The 18,627-nt window shown below is 37.6% G+C and overlaps 1 protein-coding gene across 2 annotated transcripts in view; it reads right to left on the bottom strand.

Annotated features, from left to right (window-relative positions):
* LOC307150964 (putative polypeptide N-acetylgalactosaminyltransferase 8) overlaps window positions 1-16,227 on the bottom strand; it is a 40,757-nt gene extending 24,530 nt beyond the window's left edge. The window contains exons 1-12 of one of the 2 annotated variants that reach the window (XM_079858661.1): window positions 16,042-16,227; window positions 10,185-10,222; window positions 8,389-8,611; window positions 6,097-6,263; window positions 5,678-5,861; window positions 5,395-5,592; window positions 2,915-3,029; window positions 2,632-2,817; window positions 2,355-2,492; window positions 2,132-2,227; window positions 1,887-2,054; window positions 62-741 (exon numbers count right to left, since the gene is read on the bottom strand). In XM_079858661.1, the coding sequence (XP_079714787.1) occupies window positions 607-741; window positions 1,887-2,054; window positions 2,132-2,227; window positions 2,355-2,492; window positions 2,632-2,817; window positions 2,915-3,029; window positions 5,395-5,592; window positions 5,678-5,861; window positions 6,097-6,263; window positions 8,389-8,486 (1,485 nt within the window). In that variant the 5' untranslated portion in view covers window positions 8,487-8,611; window positions 10,185-10,222; window positions 16,042-16,227 and the 3' untranslated portion in view covers window positions 62-606. Of the gene's footprint in view, window positions 1-61; window positions 742-1,886; window positions 2,055-2,131; window positions 2,228-2,354; window positions 2,493-2,631; window positions 2,818-2,914; window positions 3,173-5,394; window positions 5,593-5,677; window positions 5,862-6,096; window positions 6,264-8,388; window positions 8,612-10,184; window positions 10,223-16,041 lie in introns of those variants that run through there. The other variant, XM_079858660.1, reaches the window with a different exon arrangement.
* Between the last annotated feature and the right edge of the window lie 2,400 nt (window positions 16,228-18,627).

Raw genomic sequence — 18,627 nt, 5'->3', positions numbered from 1 at the left:
GATACTGCCATTGGCCCGATTGAGATGGGCATACACTGTTAAAAAACACTGACTTCACAGTAACAGTATAACATTCGGCATTAGGTTTTAATGTCTCAAAGTAATAAACAGGTTAAACTGGCAGTTAATTTAAACTTGTTATAGGATGTGAAACACACACACACACAAGATTGCAAAATCAAACGTATCCATGTACATTCACATGTTGATTTGGTATCCATCCATCCATTCTTTAAACCGTTTTATCCTCTGTAGGGCCATGGGTACACACACACACACACGTTTCATGTTTTACGGGGACCTTTCATAGACAATGATTTTTATACTGCAAAAAACTGTATATTCTCTCCCCTAAACCTAATCATCACAGAAAACTTTCTGCAATTTTACATAAAAAATAAAAATAAAATAAAAACTCATTCTGTATGATTTAAAAACTTGTTTCCTCATGGGGGACATCAATTTAGGTCCCAACGGTGACACAAGTCCCCATGAGTCAGTGTGCATTCAGGTTGAAGTCCCCACTAGGATAGAAAAACATGTACACGCATACACACACACACACATTTGTTTGTTCTTCATTTATTCCCTTTACAATGTTACCTTTTAAAAGTCTTTGATGACATGTTGTATTGTCCATTTTTGTCCTGTGCATGTCTGCAAAATGAGATGATAGTAGGAATCCTGTCCTCGGCCGATCTCGAGACAACGGCTTGTGTTTCGATTTCTTACTGCATTTCCCTAAATTTAAAACGAAAACATGAAATTAAGTTTGACTGATTATATCAATTCTTCAATTATATAAAGAACACAGAATAACCACACACTTAAATTTTTTTTTTTTTTTACAATCGCTAGGACATATTTCTCAATACTTAGGTCACATTTTCACAGCTCTTCACAGTGATCACAACAGCAGTCTATGTGGGCTAAACTGTGGATCATTTATCATTGCTTTGGCACAAAATGCATCCTACGATGACATCTTTCAATTTACATCTTTTTCTCACATAGACACAAACACCACCAAAACTTTATGTACTAGAAAGGCCAATTTGCATGTTAACATACTTTTTCTTTTTAAACTGTTAAACTTAAGTTTAACAAACAAAACCTAGAACACAAAAATGAATAAGATATAAATCTGCACCATTTCTACAGTAATACGATATTGAAATATATTCTGAATCTAAAAAAAACAAATACAATCAAAGCAATTAGATGGAACTGAACACCTGCACAAGTGTTAGTCTTTTAATTTCATTAGCATCCACTCAAAAGGGGTTACACTTTATTTTAAGGTGTCATTGATACAGTGTAATTATACATTTAAGTACGGAGTAATATTAATTAACTACATGTACTTACTATAGGGCTAGGGTAGGATTAGCATTTGGTTGAGGGTTAGTTGCATGTAATTATGCATAATTTTCTGTTATTACAATGGCAAGTACATGTAACATATGTATTAAGGACACTGTAAAATAAAGTATTACCTTATACGGTAATGCAAACATTGACCATGTAACATGCTGCAGTGAATTGCAGTAAAGTGAGTCATTCTTGTTTTGTAAAGAAATTTTACAAAAGTAAACATTGTATAATACTACCTGGATGCTAGAGTTTTATGATTGACAAAGTGTGTTTGTTGGCTGAAAACCTCTGCAAGTGCTTTGGAAGAATGAGTTGATTTGAAACATGTATGAAGTGTTTTGGTAGTTAAAAAAAAAAGACCTAAGTATTGAGAAATGTGTCCTAGCGATTGTATTAAAAATATATATACAGTATATATATATATATATATTTTTTTTTAAAGAGGTAAGCAATGTGGTGTGAAATATTTCATAAAAATAAATAAACTAATAAAATGCAGAGCAGGACCATACCTGAGTGAAGTCCCAGTATATACTCAGTCCTTTCTCCTTGGCTTGTTTACAGTCATGTAACTCTGGTGTGCTTCCACTACCGGGATCCGTTAGACAACGGTTAGAGTTATATGTGTGAGATTTGATTCGTCCAATGTATATCTCTCCATTACGGTTGTAGTGACAATGCTGTAAGAGATGTTGAAATGAAGAGTGCATTTTGGACGTAGCTGTTCACAGTAAAGGTTTACACTTACATACAGTACCTGAGGGTCATAGTAATGACACGCATACAGAATAGGTACACTTCCAGGAACAGGTCCTTGATCAATGCAGTAGTCTTCTTTAAGATCATTCTTCAACTGTCATGAAAATAAACAGCAGCGGTTTTGGAATAACTGGGTTAGATGGACCAACTATAAACATAATTTATTTATATCTCTTCTTAGGAGGGAAATGGTGTATATTAGAAGACTTTGAGTAACTTACCGCACCATAACCCATTATGTCTTTCCAACTGTCTAGCAGAGGATATACATTTTCCAGATACCATTTGAAGGGCTTACATTTGAGTTTCTCTCGTAACTGTTTTCTTTCAGTCACATCACCAATATCAATCCCATGATCCTAGAGGAAAAACGGTAATTTTATTAACCAGGTCCAGTGTGATGATATGAAGATCAATGAAATGAATAGTTCTAAACAAGACTGTTAATATTCAACTTATCCTGAGCTAACCTTGAAACATGTTTACTATTACTGTTACCTTTAGAGGGAGATTCCAGGCAATGTTCACATTTGATTTATATTCATCCAGCCAGATTTCAGCCACTCTCAGAGCATTTCGAATCATGGGTTTGCTGAGATCCGGTGAATAAGGCTTATGTGCTCTTTCAATGTGTGCAATCTTTGAACATGGCACCACTTCAATACTCCCGCCACAGAGCCAGACCTGATTTATTCATTAAATATCAGATATTGATCAAATTCAAGCACTTTTTACACATATTATAAGCACTTGCAAACGATAATGTGTAGTAATAACTTACACGTAATGCTAGTTCCACATTTTCACCCCCATAAATTGTCATTCCTTCATCCAAAACTCCAATTTCTCCCAGGAATTGACGATCAGCGACCAGGATACCCATGACTGAGGGACTCCTAACAGTTCAGAAACAGTAACTGACTATTTGTTCTACTTCAATCAAATGATAAACTGCAAACTGTAGCCTATGTAATGAAGCCGGCATGAAATGGAAGTTGTGATAGTCTTTTTCCTATTGTGATGTATATCGAAGTGAAATGGATTCTCAAACAGGAAAAAAATTTAAGGTGGGACTTGATTTTGCCCTTTGGGAATTGATTGGATGGTTGTAATTTGCTATTGCTGTGATGTCATGTGAGTGACAGGTTGTCGCGCCAATAAACACATCATCAGAGAAGGAAGAGATGTCGCAGACTCGCTGCAAGAGGGAGGGAAAGTTATTTTGATGAAAGATTATGAGGTCACATGAATTAAATCAGCCCGGTCTCACCCCAAAACGTCACATACTGACGCGTCTTGACCAAACGGCAATATACGACGAAAAGGGTACCCCTAAAACGTCCATATGAGACGAAGACATAAGCGCACCAGCAGCGCCTCTTAGCGGTACCCTAACGCATACCTAAACCTACCCATAACCCGAATAGTCACATACGGACGTTTTAGGGGTACCCTTTTCGTCGTATATTGCCGTTTGGTCAAGACGCGTCAGTATGTGACGTTTGGGGGTGAGACTGTGTTGATTAAATACATTTGAATTATATTAATTAATATTTTTTTAAAATAAATAGCTACTGGAATAAAAAAAAAGAATTGTCCACTTAGATTTCATGGTGACTTTAAGTATGTTGACATGTCCTGGGATTATTATATGGGATTAAAAACTGAATTTTTTTCTTTTAAAAATGTATCTGTCACATTGCAGGGACATTTAACTCTTTCAATAGAGTTCAAAGGTACAGCACGCACATCCAAAACAATAAAACTGGGTGCTGGGCAGACAAGTAGTAGCAAAGGTAAACAATGAGTCCGCACACCAGAGAATGCTCCTTAGCGATTTTAATGATAGCTCACCACGTGTAACGTTTCGGGCCCAAGCCCTTCATCAGACTTCGTCATGTCTGATGAAGGGCTTGGGCCCGAAACGTTACACGTGGTGAGCTATCATTAAAATCGCTAAGGAGCATTCTCTGGTGTGCGGACTCATTGTTTACCTTTACATTTAACTCTTTCCCCACCAGAGTTTTTGAAAAAAGTTGTCAGCCACCGCTAGCATTTTTGATCATTTTCACAAAAGTTTTGCTGTATCTGAACACACAATATATCAAAGAAAGAACAAACCATCTGCTTTTAAACAAAAGCTGAGAAAATCGTGGTTTTTTTTGTTTTCAAAGACTACGTCTGGATAAGAAAGAATTCAGAATGATGATCAAAACACAGATGGGGTCCCAGACAGCAACGTAGTGTCGGCCCAGATCCAGGCCACGTCCATTACATGTGGATTCCACACGTACCAGATGTGGGCCGGATCTGGGCCGACACTATGTTGCTGTCTGGGGTAGATCGAGTCCATCAACACCCCAAAGCTTCACAGTCCTGTACCTTGTCCTTGGTCGACATTTCATTCAGTAACATTTTTTTTTTTTTTATATGCTGTTTAATGTTGATGATTGCGTTATTTTACATATGCTTACATATGGTATCGCTTGTTTCTGCTTCTTCACATGTGTTTTGATCTGAAGATTCAGTACTCTTTCAGAGGATGTGTAACAGTGCCCCTACCATATAACAGTGAAAACATGGAAAGGCGTAGATTTCCGTCAATGATCGAAGAGTTGAAAAAAAAAAAAAATAGGAAATTAACATGGTGCGTCCCAATTCGCATACTTCTGCACTATTCCATGCAGTTTTGTAGTATAGAGCGAGTAGCACACGTACATCACAGAGACGTCTATTTGATGTGCATGTTTTTATCTGGAAGACTTTTTTTTTTTTTGAGTGTTTGCTCATCTGAAACGCATCTGAGCAGTTTCCTGTCAGATGTTAAATATACATTTAGAAAATGTTAAGAGGTTTATGATTTAGAATGTATGTAAAAATTACTTTTAAAAGACGTTTATTAGATGTTTGTACACAACACAACAGATGCCTTCCAGATGAAGCGCTCTTGAGAAGACATCTTAGACCTAGGCCTACGTGTGCTCTGGGGTCACACTGAAAATTCCAAAATGAAAAAGTGCACTTCAAATACCCGGATGATACACTCAATTAACAGAATTTTTTTTGGAATATTGGACACTTCTTGCAGTTAACTGTCGCCGATTTCCATGCATAGTGGAGGGGGAGAGTCTGTCAGACTCCAATGTTAAATGACAAAATAACCTTATTAAAATTCATACACTACACATTTGAGTGCATAGTAATGTATAGTGCATCATGAAACTAAACTTTTTAAAATGATGAAAAATTTACACCACTTACTTCCCTGGTTCTGACGGGTCGTTCATTTTGTACCATTCTGGCCGGAAAGACTCGTACATACACCAAAGGTTCCAGTCAAACGCATGAGCAGAGGGGTTATATTTAATAATCTCCAGGGTGTCAAAACACACTTTGTCAAACACTGGCGAAAGCACTACTGTCCTGTCTGCTTTGATTCTTGCAAGCAGTGGCTCTGCCCTAGAACAATAAGGCAGTCAAATATTTGTATGGCAAAGACAATACATCCCTCATATTATAAAAATCAGACTGTAGTAGCATTTACCATTCCTTGTGAACCTCAATATGGGCATCCAGAATGGCCACCACCTGGCCTTTGGCCGCTTCCCAGCCTGTGATTCTTGCCTTGGCAAGACCCATCTGCCTTTTGTGTCTCACTTTCTTGATTAAGCCAGGTTTGTCTTTATTAATTAGATTAATATATTCATCTAGAGCCATTTGCAGATCCTCTGTCGTAAATTAAAATATGCAATTTTTATTATTAATATTTATTATATAATCAATGATAATATTTAATAGAATAATGCAAGCCCTGTGTAAATATTTTTCTATATTCTTCATTAATTAAGTTTACTTTTCTTGATAACATTTTTCTATGCTTAATTTTTTTAGAACATCTAATATCTTTAAATATTTGTTATATTTTATTTATTTGAGAAGTAAAATTATTTGAGTAAAACTAACCATTCAAGCTGTAGTCGTCCACCAGGATGATTTCTGTTAGTAGATGAGCAGGTGTTTTGTCAATGATGCTGCGGACTGCCCTTTTAATGACTGAGAGAGCCTCATTTAAATAAATCAGAACCACACTAATAGATGGCAGGTCCTTTGGGTAGATCTTCATAGCACATCTGTATGTATATGTATATGTATATATACACGCACACACACACATACATACACATACACACACACACACACACACAAATATATATATAGAGAGAGAGAGAGAGAGAGAGAGAGAGAGAGAGAGAGAGAGAGAGAGAGAGAGAGAGAGAGAGAGAGAGAGTGAGTGAGTGTGTTCATCAAGCCTGCATTTATTTGATCAAAAATATTGAAAAAAAGCAACAACCAAAAAAAACTGTTCTATTGTGAAATATTTAAAATAATGGTTTTCTATTTTAAAATACTTTAAAATATAATTTATTTTTGTAATATAACGATTTTCTTTTTTTTTCTTTTTCTTTATCAAAAAAATCTTGAAAAAAGTATCAAAAGTTATAAAAAATATATATTAAGCAGCACAACTGTTTCCAGCATTGATAATAAATCAGCATATTAGAATGATTTCTGAAGGATCATGTGAAACTGAAGACTGGAGTAATGGAAGCATGTCTATGTTCCCACAGCCCTAACCCTAACCCACCTAAACCACGTTCCCCCGATTGCCATAACGTAAGATACAAGGTAATGGAGCCTTTTATACATTTTCGTGTTTCTTTAGAAATAAACAATGGATAAATAGAGTCTTTAAACGCCTCAGATATAAAGTTATTCGCTGTCAAAGTGACGCCAAAATGAATGGGAGTCAATGGAATGCTAACAGCAGGTGATGGCTTGCTAACCAATGGCGGCCCCCAGGGAAGGTACGCTTTCCGGGTGCTGGATTACCCACTTGAGAGTAACTCGCTGAGCAAATTCAACTTGTGCTCTCCCGAGAACTCTGGATTACCAGGGTAACAGTTTTGCATGTTACAGAAAAAAATAAAACTTCAGTTGCAGTTATGGGTTTAATGCAATGAGGAAGAGATTGTGCTTCCTTGTACTTTGTCAGTCAACGACTGTGTTTGTGTGTTTGCTTAATTTCCACAGTTTTTCCTATCTGTAAAGTTCACAATATAGCATTGGATTTCTGAATCTTTTTAGTGAAGTTAACAATAGGATCCTGTAATTATGTCCCTGAAATGATGATGATTGATGCAAATATCTTTACTACTAAAACATCAGTTCTTTTCGCCAGCTTTAATGGTGTGGTATGTATATATATTGAACTAACAATATTAATCATTGTGTGCTTGCTTTCATTTGAGGTGCTCTCTACACGCAGAGTTTCCACATTTTCAGCCCAGACAATGTTGACCAATTAAATAAATTGTGGTTATGGTAAATTGTGTTTATATATTTAAATGAAAAAAATTCTCTTGATGCATCAACTTTGCTTCTTGGGCATCAGTTAATGTTTGCACCCTTTTTAATAGTTGTGTATGAGTCCATCAGTTGTCTGTTGTGTAAAAAGTTAATTTAAAAATACCGTTGATTGTATAGACTTCACAAACAGTTATGAATCAAAAATAATGTCTAATAACAGTTTATTTTTATTTAAATATAGGACAGTCAAAGAGATGACTTCTTGACTGACCTGACAAACATCACCATGGGCATATGCGTGATTACAAAGGAGGGAGGAGTTCTTGGAGACTATAGGGGTGCGGTGTGCGATACCTCGAGTTGTCCTAGACGCAACGCTGCGCTTTTCGTCCGGTGTGCGAGCCACTTAATGCTGTAATTTTGCAGCTGGCAGCATGGATATTCAGGCTTTTCATGAAATTTGTTCAGATGTCACGGCCTGTACCTTGCACTTTATTTCCTTTCAAGACCTTTCAAGATATATTTATAGTTCAGAAGTAATATTCAAAAACTATCATTCAAATTGCAATTTGCTGCATGAAATGTAAGCACTTTTTTTTATTCAAATTCAACGAATCATTTTTTTCAGTGTAGCCTATATTATAATAGAAATCCATTATTTTAAATTGTAATAATATTTCAGAATAGCACTTTTTTTCTGTATTTTTGATCAAATAAATGCAGACTTGACGAGCATAAAAGACTTCTTTCAAAAACATTAAAAATACTAATGTTTCCAAACATTTGACCGGTACTGTCACTTTAAGATTCCTCAACAATAATAAGAAATGTTACAGGAAACTTTTTTTTTTTTTTTTTTTTTATGTCTTAAAGTTATGAAGGTGTTACCTGTGGTCTCGAGTATCAGGAAATGTTCTGTTCACTGGTAATCTGTTACTGAGGAACACATTGTATCCATACTCCTGAAACTGCCTCTCTGCTTCCATCTGTTCCTCTTCTGTGAGTTCAGCTCCCCATGAACTGAATAGACGCGATTGAGGATACAACTTCTTAACCTCAATTTTCTTTGTGATTTTCTGTTTTACAACAGGCTCAGGCTCTATGATTTTGGCTGAAAATTAAAGTAGATATAACATTGGAGATAGTGCCACAATATATTGAAAACTTCACAAGTTCACACTTGCATGTAATCGAATGTAGGAAACATGCGTATTTGGCGTGCTTTCCGAACTCAAAATGTGTCTCGAACGCAGAGTTTCCCTGGCTGGGATTGGGATAGGAACAGATAAGAGTGAGCTACTTATTGGGGTGGAGGAGGGATGCTGGAAAACTTGTGAGTCAGTCGGCTAATGATGTTTTATTAACATGACATATAATAATGATGTTTTGCGCTGTGTGTAAATGTGCTTTATAAATTAAAATTACTAGCAAAGTTCGGGAGGAGCACGTTCAGATAATGAACCTAATTAACATGGGAGAAGCTCATCAAATCAACTCAATTAGCCTCAGGAGGTATAGGAATACATTCAGCAGACTTACCTCTGTTTTATGACAGTTTTACAGCATCCTATCGCCTCACTTCGAACTATTACTAGGCTATACCAACCGGAGCCCTCCCTTCGGACAACACGCCAAATACACATAACCTGTAGGAGCGCGGGGCACAACCTAACGCGGGGTTAGTTGTAACACGCTTGTTTTAAATACTTCCGCACATGCTTGGATGACGAAACTTTGTTTATTTACTAGTTGCCATATCAACACTATATAGAAAAAAAAAAATCCGCCAAAATTATTTTATTTTTGGAAGATATCCATAGACATTTATTAAACCATAGCAAAAGTAAATTTCTTACTTAAGTTAATTTTTCATCTCTATTTTTTGTGTTTATTTAAAATAAGACAAATCTGATATTAGTTTAATCTCCAAGATGTTATTTAACAGTTGAGATAGTTATTTAATGTTTCGCTAACTAGCAGAAGACACTAGCAGGGTTTAAATCCCAGTTGTGCAGGCGGGGGCATGTTGTAACACTGCGTTACAATGTGCCCCTATTAGAAATATGCTATTATATTCTATACTTTTATTAATTTTATTGAGAAAACGTGAGAAAAAGGTGAATAAAGACTGAGTGTCAATGTTCAGAAATTACTAATTATTTATTTGTTTTGAACTATGTTGTATAGCTGTGTTTTCATGTGTTCATAGTCAAAACTCAAAAATCAGTTTATATTTAATTATTAAAAATTGCCATTATTTTATATGAAAAAGTTTTTAAATTGTATTTTATTTAGAAAATATTTTAGTTTGTTTTGTATATTTTTTTTATTAGATCAGATAACATTTTAAGCTGCCATATGTTATGTTACAATGTGCCCCACACATGTTACAATGTACCCCACCTATGGGGCATGTTGTCACATTTCACTTCCATTCTTTCGGGGTATATCAAGAAAAAAGTATATACTGTATTAATAAAACAAAAACACATAATTGTAGTAGACATGTGGGAAATTAATGTGGGGAAAAAATAAATACTCTGAACCATAAGTAGATTTACACAAACTGAGAAAGTCAAAAAGCGTTAGGTTGTGCCCCGCTCTCCCCTACTCTATTTAATTATATGTAAGTTTAAACTATTATATATATAATAGACTTATGTATGTAGCCTATGTAAACTCACCTATTTTATCAACTTGATCTTCTATTCTCTTCAGTCTTCTACCCAGCCAACACACCCATGTAGGGCCCAAACGGGCTGCAAATGGGCTGATATCCGGGGCCCACCTGGGCTACCCAACTGGGAACCCAGCTAATTTTGGCCGCGGTTTCCGTGGTGGCCCTACATGTGTTAGCCCAGATAGGTTGATGATGGGCTCTTGATGGGCTCCATATCGGGCCCATATGGGTAACCTAGGTAGCACCCATTTAGGGCCTACAGGAGTCTGCACACATGGGTTGATGATGGGCTCTTGATGGGCTCCATATCGGGCCCATATGGGTAACCTAGGTAGCACCCATTTAGGGCCTACAGGAGTCTGCACACATGGGTTGATGATGGGCTCTTGATGGGCTCCATATCGGGCCCATATGGGTAACCTAGGTAGCACCCATTTAGGGCCTACAGGAGTCTGCACACATGGGTTGATGATGGGCTCTTGATGGGCTCCATATCGGGCCCATATGGGTAACCTAGGTAGCACCCATTTAGGGCCTACAGGAGTCTGCACACATGGGTTGATGATGGGCTCTTGATGGGCTCCATATCGGGCCCATATGGGTAACCTAGGTAGCACCCATTTAGGGCCTACAGGAGTCTGCACACATGGGTTGATGATGGGCTCTTGATGGGCTCCATATCGGGCCCACATGGGTAACCTAGGTAGCACCCATTTAGGGCCTACAGGAGTCTGCACACATGGGTTGATGATGGGCTCTTGATGGGCTCCATTTCTGGCCCATATGGGTAACCTAGGTAGCACCCATTTAGGGCCTACAGGAATCTGCCCAGATGGGTTGATGATGGGACCCAGATAGGTCTTATCTAGGGCTCTTATGGGCCACAACAGGTATATATATGGGCTACCATATTTGTCTGTTTGGGTTACCTTATTTTACAGTAAACCCCTAAATACAATCATTACATGTAATCCACTAAACTATACTAAAATGTTAAAGGTATTCAATGAACAGAAACCAGTAGTTCACTTTTAAAGTTACTTTATTAAGCAAGTACAAGTATCACAAAACAAGAAAAGAAAAAAGTTTATATATATATATATATATATATATATATATATATATGCACACGTTATATATGCATATCTGAAAAATTAACCATTTCACAAACAAAACAATAACCGTGCAGCTTCTCACTCCTCTGTTGTCGCTCTCCCAACGGCCCTTTGAAAAGAGAAAATAAATCAGTCAACCATTATGCCACTTTTTTAATTCCTTTTCACAGTTCAATCAGATGTGTCAGGTTAGCCTTTTGGTGCCCCACATCAAGTGTATCTAGATAAGGGGTTTGCAAACCTGTCCTGGAACACCCCCTGCACTGCATATTGGAAGCACAAAATGTACATTTTGACCAACTTTTACCACTTTGAAGTAATTTCTAAAAAATAATTAGTGTTGAAGATCATTAAACCGTTATGCTGCCTCATAAGTCTGTCTGAAATCAGAATGGTTACTGCTCAAATAAATAAAAACTAAACTAAATCGGTTTTGTGAGGCACCTTAGTGTGTAAACGCTGTCTGCTAAGTCGTTGCCTGATAGGGCAGCGAGGCAATGAGTCAGCTGCCTAAGTTTTCAGATGCAGACTTTGTACGTTTCCCTCATCTAATATACCGGATTCATCACATTAGCTCATTTATAGAAACTGCAAGATCTGAAGTGGGTGTGCAGTACTGAGGGTTCCCAGGACAAGTTAGAAAACCAAATATTTGCCCATCATTCATCCAACTCAAATATTGCTTATTTGACATGTAAGTAGTAGCAACTTTACAAAGTCTACTCGCTCTAATGTTATGTTACAGAACATATTTCTCCTGTTTTACAACATTTGCACTGGCTCTTAGTTCAATTTTAAAAACTAAACAAGTTGGCTCCTTTATATCTTCTTCATATACACTTCCTCCACTACATCCTAAGATCGGCTTCTGCACTTACACTTGTTCTTCCACGCACTCGGACAACTTCCATGGGGTCACAAGCTTTTGGTTGTGCTGCTCCTGATGCCATCACTTCCTCTTCACTTCTTGCCTGCTGTCTGTACTATCCTGTATAAATAAAAGCAAGAAAAACTCAATACAAAATAAGTCATGTACAAGATTTTCACTTTACAGTTCAATTAGTCGGGTAGAAAACAAAGTATACAACACTATCCATTCTAAAACACATTTTATGTATTCACACAAGCAATTCTTCAGAGCCCCAACATGGAATTGTAAAAAAATTAATATTACTCCCATGTGTCAGTTACGATTACTATAATGATAAGGTCATGATTTCATCTTTAAAACAGATGAAGAAATCAACAAATTGTGGTGTTGAGCTGAGAGGGTTGTGGTCTGTTGCTCTTTGAATTATATCTTTCAATGCAGGTTTATATTGTTTCAACAATTTGCCTGACCCCTGGGGGCTCCGTATATTTCTGATAATATTTGTGGCGAAACATTACACTGTTTTAATTCAGAATCCTAACCATACATTGTAGGCTACTAATTAAAAGTAATTTATTAAATCAAGTAAAATAAAAAATAACACAAAAGGCCAATGAATCTGTACCAGAAGTGATAGTGCAATGTAGCAGCTAAAGAATAATCCTCCACCAAATTGCCAGTAATCAGCTGGTCCTTGGCGAATCTGAAGAGGGGGAAAGAAGAAATTATTCAATGAAAAGTCCTTAAAAAGCAGTATTTTCTTATATCATTCCTTCAAACAATCTTAAATTTAAAAAAAAAAAAAACGTTTGCCATTATAACATTCACACTACATGAACTGAGTAATATCAAGGGCTGGGTAAAAAATATTGATTTCTCGATTTTATTTGATTCTCATTTTTACGAAACAATATCAATTCTTAAATCCCAAGAATCGATTAGTCAACCTGTTTTCAGTTGATGAATGAATGGAACATTGTAGCGTGCATCCCATCCAATAAATCCAGCCCTAGTAATGTCATCTTTGAGACTGTTAGTTGTTACATGATGATTAAAAATGTAAACATAAACTTTAAGCATGGCAATCCCATCAGAAATGTGTATCATTGCAAGGGAAGCACACACAAAAAAAAAAAAAAAAAAAAAAAAAAAAAAGTAAACAAATATATTTCCAATACTGTTATCAGTGTTTGAAGAGGTTATGTAAACATACTTCTAACGAATAAATGACTGTTTTATCACTTTACTCATTCCAACGCTTTTTTACCTCTCATGCGTTTTTAAACTAACGTTAGCTGACATTAAACACACAACGTTACCAACAACAAAACACAGCAATGTCAGATGGTACTAAATTACATTGAAATACGTGCTTATATTGCTACAGCAGTACAAAAACACACACAGAGATAACTTATTGAACGTATAAGGTTGCATTAAGCCTATGACTGTTAACGTTTCTCATGTCTATAAACGTTAACGTTAATTTAACTGACTGCTATAAGGACTGAAAAATGTTTTCTTACCTGATATCGCCAGTATTTTTACAGACCACGTACGAACCCTTCCTCTGTTCACATTCCAGCTTTTGTTCTTCATTGATATCAACTTAAATTCGCTCAAAATTTAAGAATTCAACAGGCAGATATAAAATAATCCAGGTCTGACCGAGTAGGCTAATCAATGCAAGCAGCAGCTCAGCTGCTGCTCAGTGCGCGCCTATTTTAAATTTGAAAATACGTCCGTTACTCTCGGTCGGTGACTGACTGAGCCGCGCAGAGCCGCGCACATTCTCATTGGACAGTTTCCTGGAAGACAGACAGATTAACCAATCATGCTCAAAGTAAAACGGCGAAACAACCAATAACAATACTTTAATAACAGTTAACATAGCGGTGTATTGAGTTTTATTTGCAGTCTGTATTATTATTTAATTAATTAGTCAAATGACATGACAGTGTATGAATACAAATGTAATAATGCAATGTAAACGGTTAGGCAAGCAGACAAAATTGTAAATTCAAACAAAATCACATAAGGCAAAAGGTTTGAAACTATTATTGTTAATAATGATAATTATATTTTAACATATACTGAAGAGCTGTTATATCAAAAACATTATGAAATGCTAATTAATTGTCACAATAATGTTGAAAGGCAGATATTTCTGCTGTATGTTGTTTCAACGTACAGATCTTGTAAAAATGTCAACGCTGATTTAGAAGTGTTTTAAATCTTTTACTTTTTTCTTTTCTTGTTTTGTGATACTTGTATTTGCTTAATAAAGTAACTTTAAAAGTGAACTACTGGTTTCTGTTCATTGAATACCTTTAACATTTTAGTATAGTTTAGTGGATTACATGTAATGATTGTATTTAGGGGTTTACTGTAAAATAAGGTAACCCAAACAGACAAATATGGTAGCCCATATATATACCCGTTGTGGCCCATAAGAGCCCTAGATAAGACCTATATGGGTCCCATCATCAACCCATGTGGGCAGATTCCTGTAGGCCCTAAATGGGTGCTACCTAGGTTACCCACATGGGCCCGATATGGAGCCCATCAAGAGCCCATCATCAACCCATCTGGGCTAACACATGTGGGGCCACCACGGAAACCGCGGCCAAAATTAGCTGGGTTCCCAGTTGGGTAGCCCATGTGGGCCCCGGATATCAGCCCATTTGCAGCCCGTTTGGGCCCCACATGGGTGTGTTAGCTGGGGCAAGCTCTGTCCAGATTGTCCTCTGGTGTCTGCGGATGAATCCACGTTGAGCTGGGAAACGTGATGTAAATGTTTGCGCGTGAATCCGTGGCCAACAAAACCAAAATTAGCTGGGTTCCCAGTTGGGTAGCCCAGGTGAGCCCCGGATATCAGCCCATTTGCAGCCCGTTTGGGCCCCACATGTGTTGGCTGGGGATCTTGTAAAAATGTCAACGTTGATTTAGAATGGTTTTTGTTAATCTTTTTCAACAACAAACTGACATTATTTCAACTATATTTCAACGTTGAAGGTCGGTCATGTGCTGGCTGGGTATGTAGCCTACTCATTTCCCATTAGTGAACTGACTAGGTCTCACATAGGGAGCCCATCTGGGTTTGCCCATGTTGGACCTACTTAGTTGACCCAAGTGGGCCCCAGATAAGAAGCCCCTTTTGAGCCCATGTCCATCTGTACCCCTGTAGCCCATTTGTAACCCATATGGGCCCCAGATAAGAAGCCCCTTTTGAGCCCATGTCCATCTGTACCCCTGTAGCCCATTTGTAACCCATATGGGCCCCAGATAAGAAGCCCCTTTTGAGCCCATGTCCATCTGTACCCCTGTAGCCCATTTGTAACCCATATGGGCCCCAGATAAGAAGCCCATTTTGAGCCCATGTCCACTCTGTACCCCTGTAGCCCATTTGTAACCCATATGGGCCCCAGATAAGAAGCCCCTTTTGAGCCCATGTCCATCTGTACCCCTGTAGCCCATTTGTAACCCATATGGGCCCCAGATAAGAAGCCCCTTTTGAGCCCATGTCCATCTGTACCCCTGTAGCCCATTTGTAACCCATATGGGCCCCAGATAAGAAGCCCCTTTTGATCCCATGTCCATCTGTACCCCTGTAGCCCATTTGTAACCCATATGGGCCCCAGATAAGAAGCCCCTTTTGAGCCCATGTCCATCTGTACCCCTGTAGCCCATTTGTAACCCATATGGGCCCCAGATAAGAAGCCCCTTTTGAGCCCATGTCCACTCTGTACCCCTGTAGCCCATTTGTAACCCATATGGGCCCCAGATAAGAAGCCCATTTTGAGCCCATGCCCACTCTGTACCCCTGTCGCCCATTTGTAACCCATATGGGCCCCACATAAACGTGTTGGCTGGGCTAAGAGCCTCCAGATCTTCTGGCTTTTGTAACCTGTTGTCATTACTCTTCTCCTGTCTGATAAATGACATGTTCATAAGACTGTAAATTATGACGCCAAGAGCTATCAAACCAAATCTTTCAGCAATCCTCATTTTCAAAATGTCCTTGCTGTTTGGAATGGCATGAGAGTAAGTATGAATGCCCTATTTTGCATGTAAACAAGGTGTATTTATCTGGTTCTGACACCTCTGATAGGTAATGGGAGTGGTTAATGTTATTGTTGACTTTATCAGAAGCATGAAGTGATAGTTCTTGCAGAGACACTGGGTTAGTGTCTGACATATGATACAGGGAGTTATATATGCTCACCAAGGCTGCATTTATTTCATGAATTGTTAAAAGTATATATAAAAAAAGTAACTGAAATGTTAGGACAATTGAAAATAATTATTTAAAAATGTTTTTCCCTGTGATCATGCAAAGATGAATTTACAGCATCATTACTCCAGTCTTCAGTGTCACATGATCCTTCAGAAATCATTATAATAGGCTGATTTGCTGCTCAAGAAACATTTCTTAATAATGTTGAAAACAGTTGTGCTGCTTAATATTTTTGTGGAAACTGATACATTTTTTCAGCAGTCTTTGATAAATAGAAAGTTCAAGAGAACAGCATTTATTTAAAATGGAAATTATTTGCAACCATTTAAGTCTTTACTGTCAGTTTTGATAATTTTAATGATGAAAAAAGTATTCATTTCTTTAGTCTAACTAAAATATTAAAAAAATTATTTTAAAATAAGAAAAATGTGGTGGTGAGCAACACTTAAAAGCAAAACTTAAAACTTATAGTATGATCTTTACCTAAGAATGACGTAAGCTATGTCAAGTGATCAATGCTAATTTCTATTGAAGTAAATCACCTACAATAATTTAGACAAGATCACAAGTCATTTTGAAAACATTGAATATTTAGTATAAACAACATTTTTTTTATAATCACATCCCTCCCATCTGTAATGCGTTATAGCCTACGTCAGGAAAATATACGCTCACTCCCCTCAAGAAAAAAACATGAGCCAAAGCTGTAGGTTGTATATCTTTATTTATGTACAGAAAAAAGTCAAACTAGACAAAGTGAGGACCAGCAGAGAGCTGACTGGACACAGGATCGACCACCGCGTGCTTAAAAGCTGACTGTTTTGGCGGGCTTGGTCTCTCCGAGCTCAGCATCCAGATAACGGTAACGGCGATGGCGACGCAAGGTTTCGATGGCCTTCTGCTCGATGGAGGAAGGTGTAATGCCCAAGTCTTCCAGTCCTGGGAGGTCGGAGCACTTCATGTCCGTTGTGTGGAACTACAAATGAGGGTTTAGATTACTTGGTAAGTTCTTTATAATAAACTAAATATATTATGTTGTAATGCTCTGACACACATTCCCGGTCGACTTTATCACGGGTTGTCCAGGGCTCGAAAGGGTTCATCTCAAAAAAGCTTGCGATGAGGCTAAAACCAGAGAACACAAAGTGAATATGAGGCTGCCAAAGTAAACATCTGTAAAGGTTAAAGGGATCACTCAAAAGCACACAAATATAGTCAACAGACACTGTTTATATGTGAATAAAAAAGTTTAAATTAAATATGTTCATTATATAAAACGATCGTGTCTCTTTAGAAGACTTGGATTAAACCACTTGATTTATTTGGATTTCTTTTACAATCTGTTTATGAACATTTTAAAGCGTCAGAGTTTTGGGTGAAAAAACTTTTAATGGAGAGACATTTGTGTTTTGAAGTCTTATGGGTTTGGAATGACATGAGGGTGAGTAATTGTTGCCAGAATTTTCATTTTCGAGTAAACTATCCCTTTAAGAAGAGTAATATGTAGTGAATTTAGGAGATGCTTAGAGAGGGCGAGGCATGGGGTAAGCCAAAAATGGTCTGTGTGCCAATGCACATACCAAGTCATGCAGTTTGGCATGTGGAGCAAGAGATTCAAGTTCAGACACAATAATTTATAGAATGGAAATGCATAATTCTTTTTTAAATTAGAAGGCAGTGAAGGAGAAATGGGGCTGTTTCTTATCCAACTAATGCATTTTCCCATTAGCATCGAGGTCTTTCACGGCATTGACAATGGCTTTGGCCACATCCACCACCTTAAAAAGTAAACAAGGGTAAAATATTTATTTTTTAAATCTTAAATAACAAGAGAACATGATCATGTAAATTTAAAGCTGCCGTCGGCAACATTTTTTTGATCATATTCAGTGAAATCGACACTATAATCCGACAGAACAACATAAATAAAGTGGTTTTAGAAAAAAAACCGAGCTTCTAACTCCACCTGGAGCGTGTTATTTGTTTTGCAAAAGTCCACCGCTCCCGGATCATCAGGTCCAATCAGCGCAGGGGGGTGTGAGATCTGACTGTCAATCACATGTCGTGCACACGCCACAGATCCCCTCGCCTCTGTTATACTTTCCGCGACCGCGAGGGCGCGAGAGTCCGCGAGGGTCCGCGTGACGTAAAAATCGTCATGGGGTGCGCGCGGAGGCTCGTTGCGGATAGCCGCGTGCCTCCCATTTTTTGTGACCACGCGGAC

Source organism: Squalius cephalus (assembly GCF_949319135.1).
Source record: "Squalius cephalus genome assembly, chromosome: 23".
Classification (NCBI taxonomy): Eukaryota; Metazoa; Chordata; class Actinopteri; order Cypriniformes; family Leuciscidae; genus Squalius; species Squalius cephalus.
This window is presented reverse-complemented; position numbering and strand designations above follow the sequence as displayed.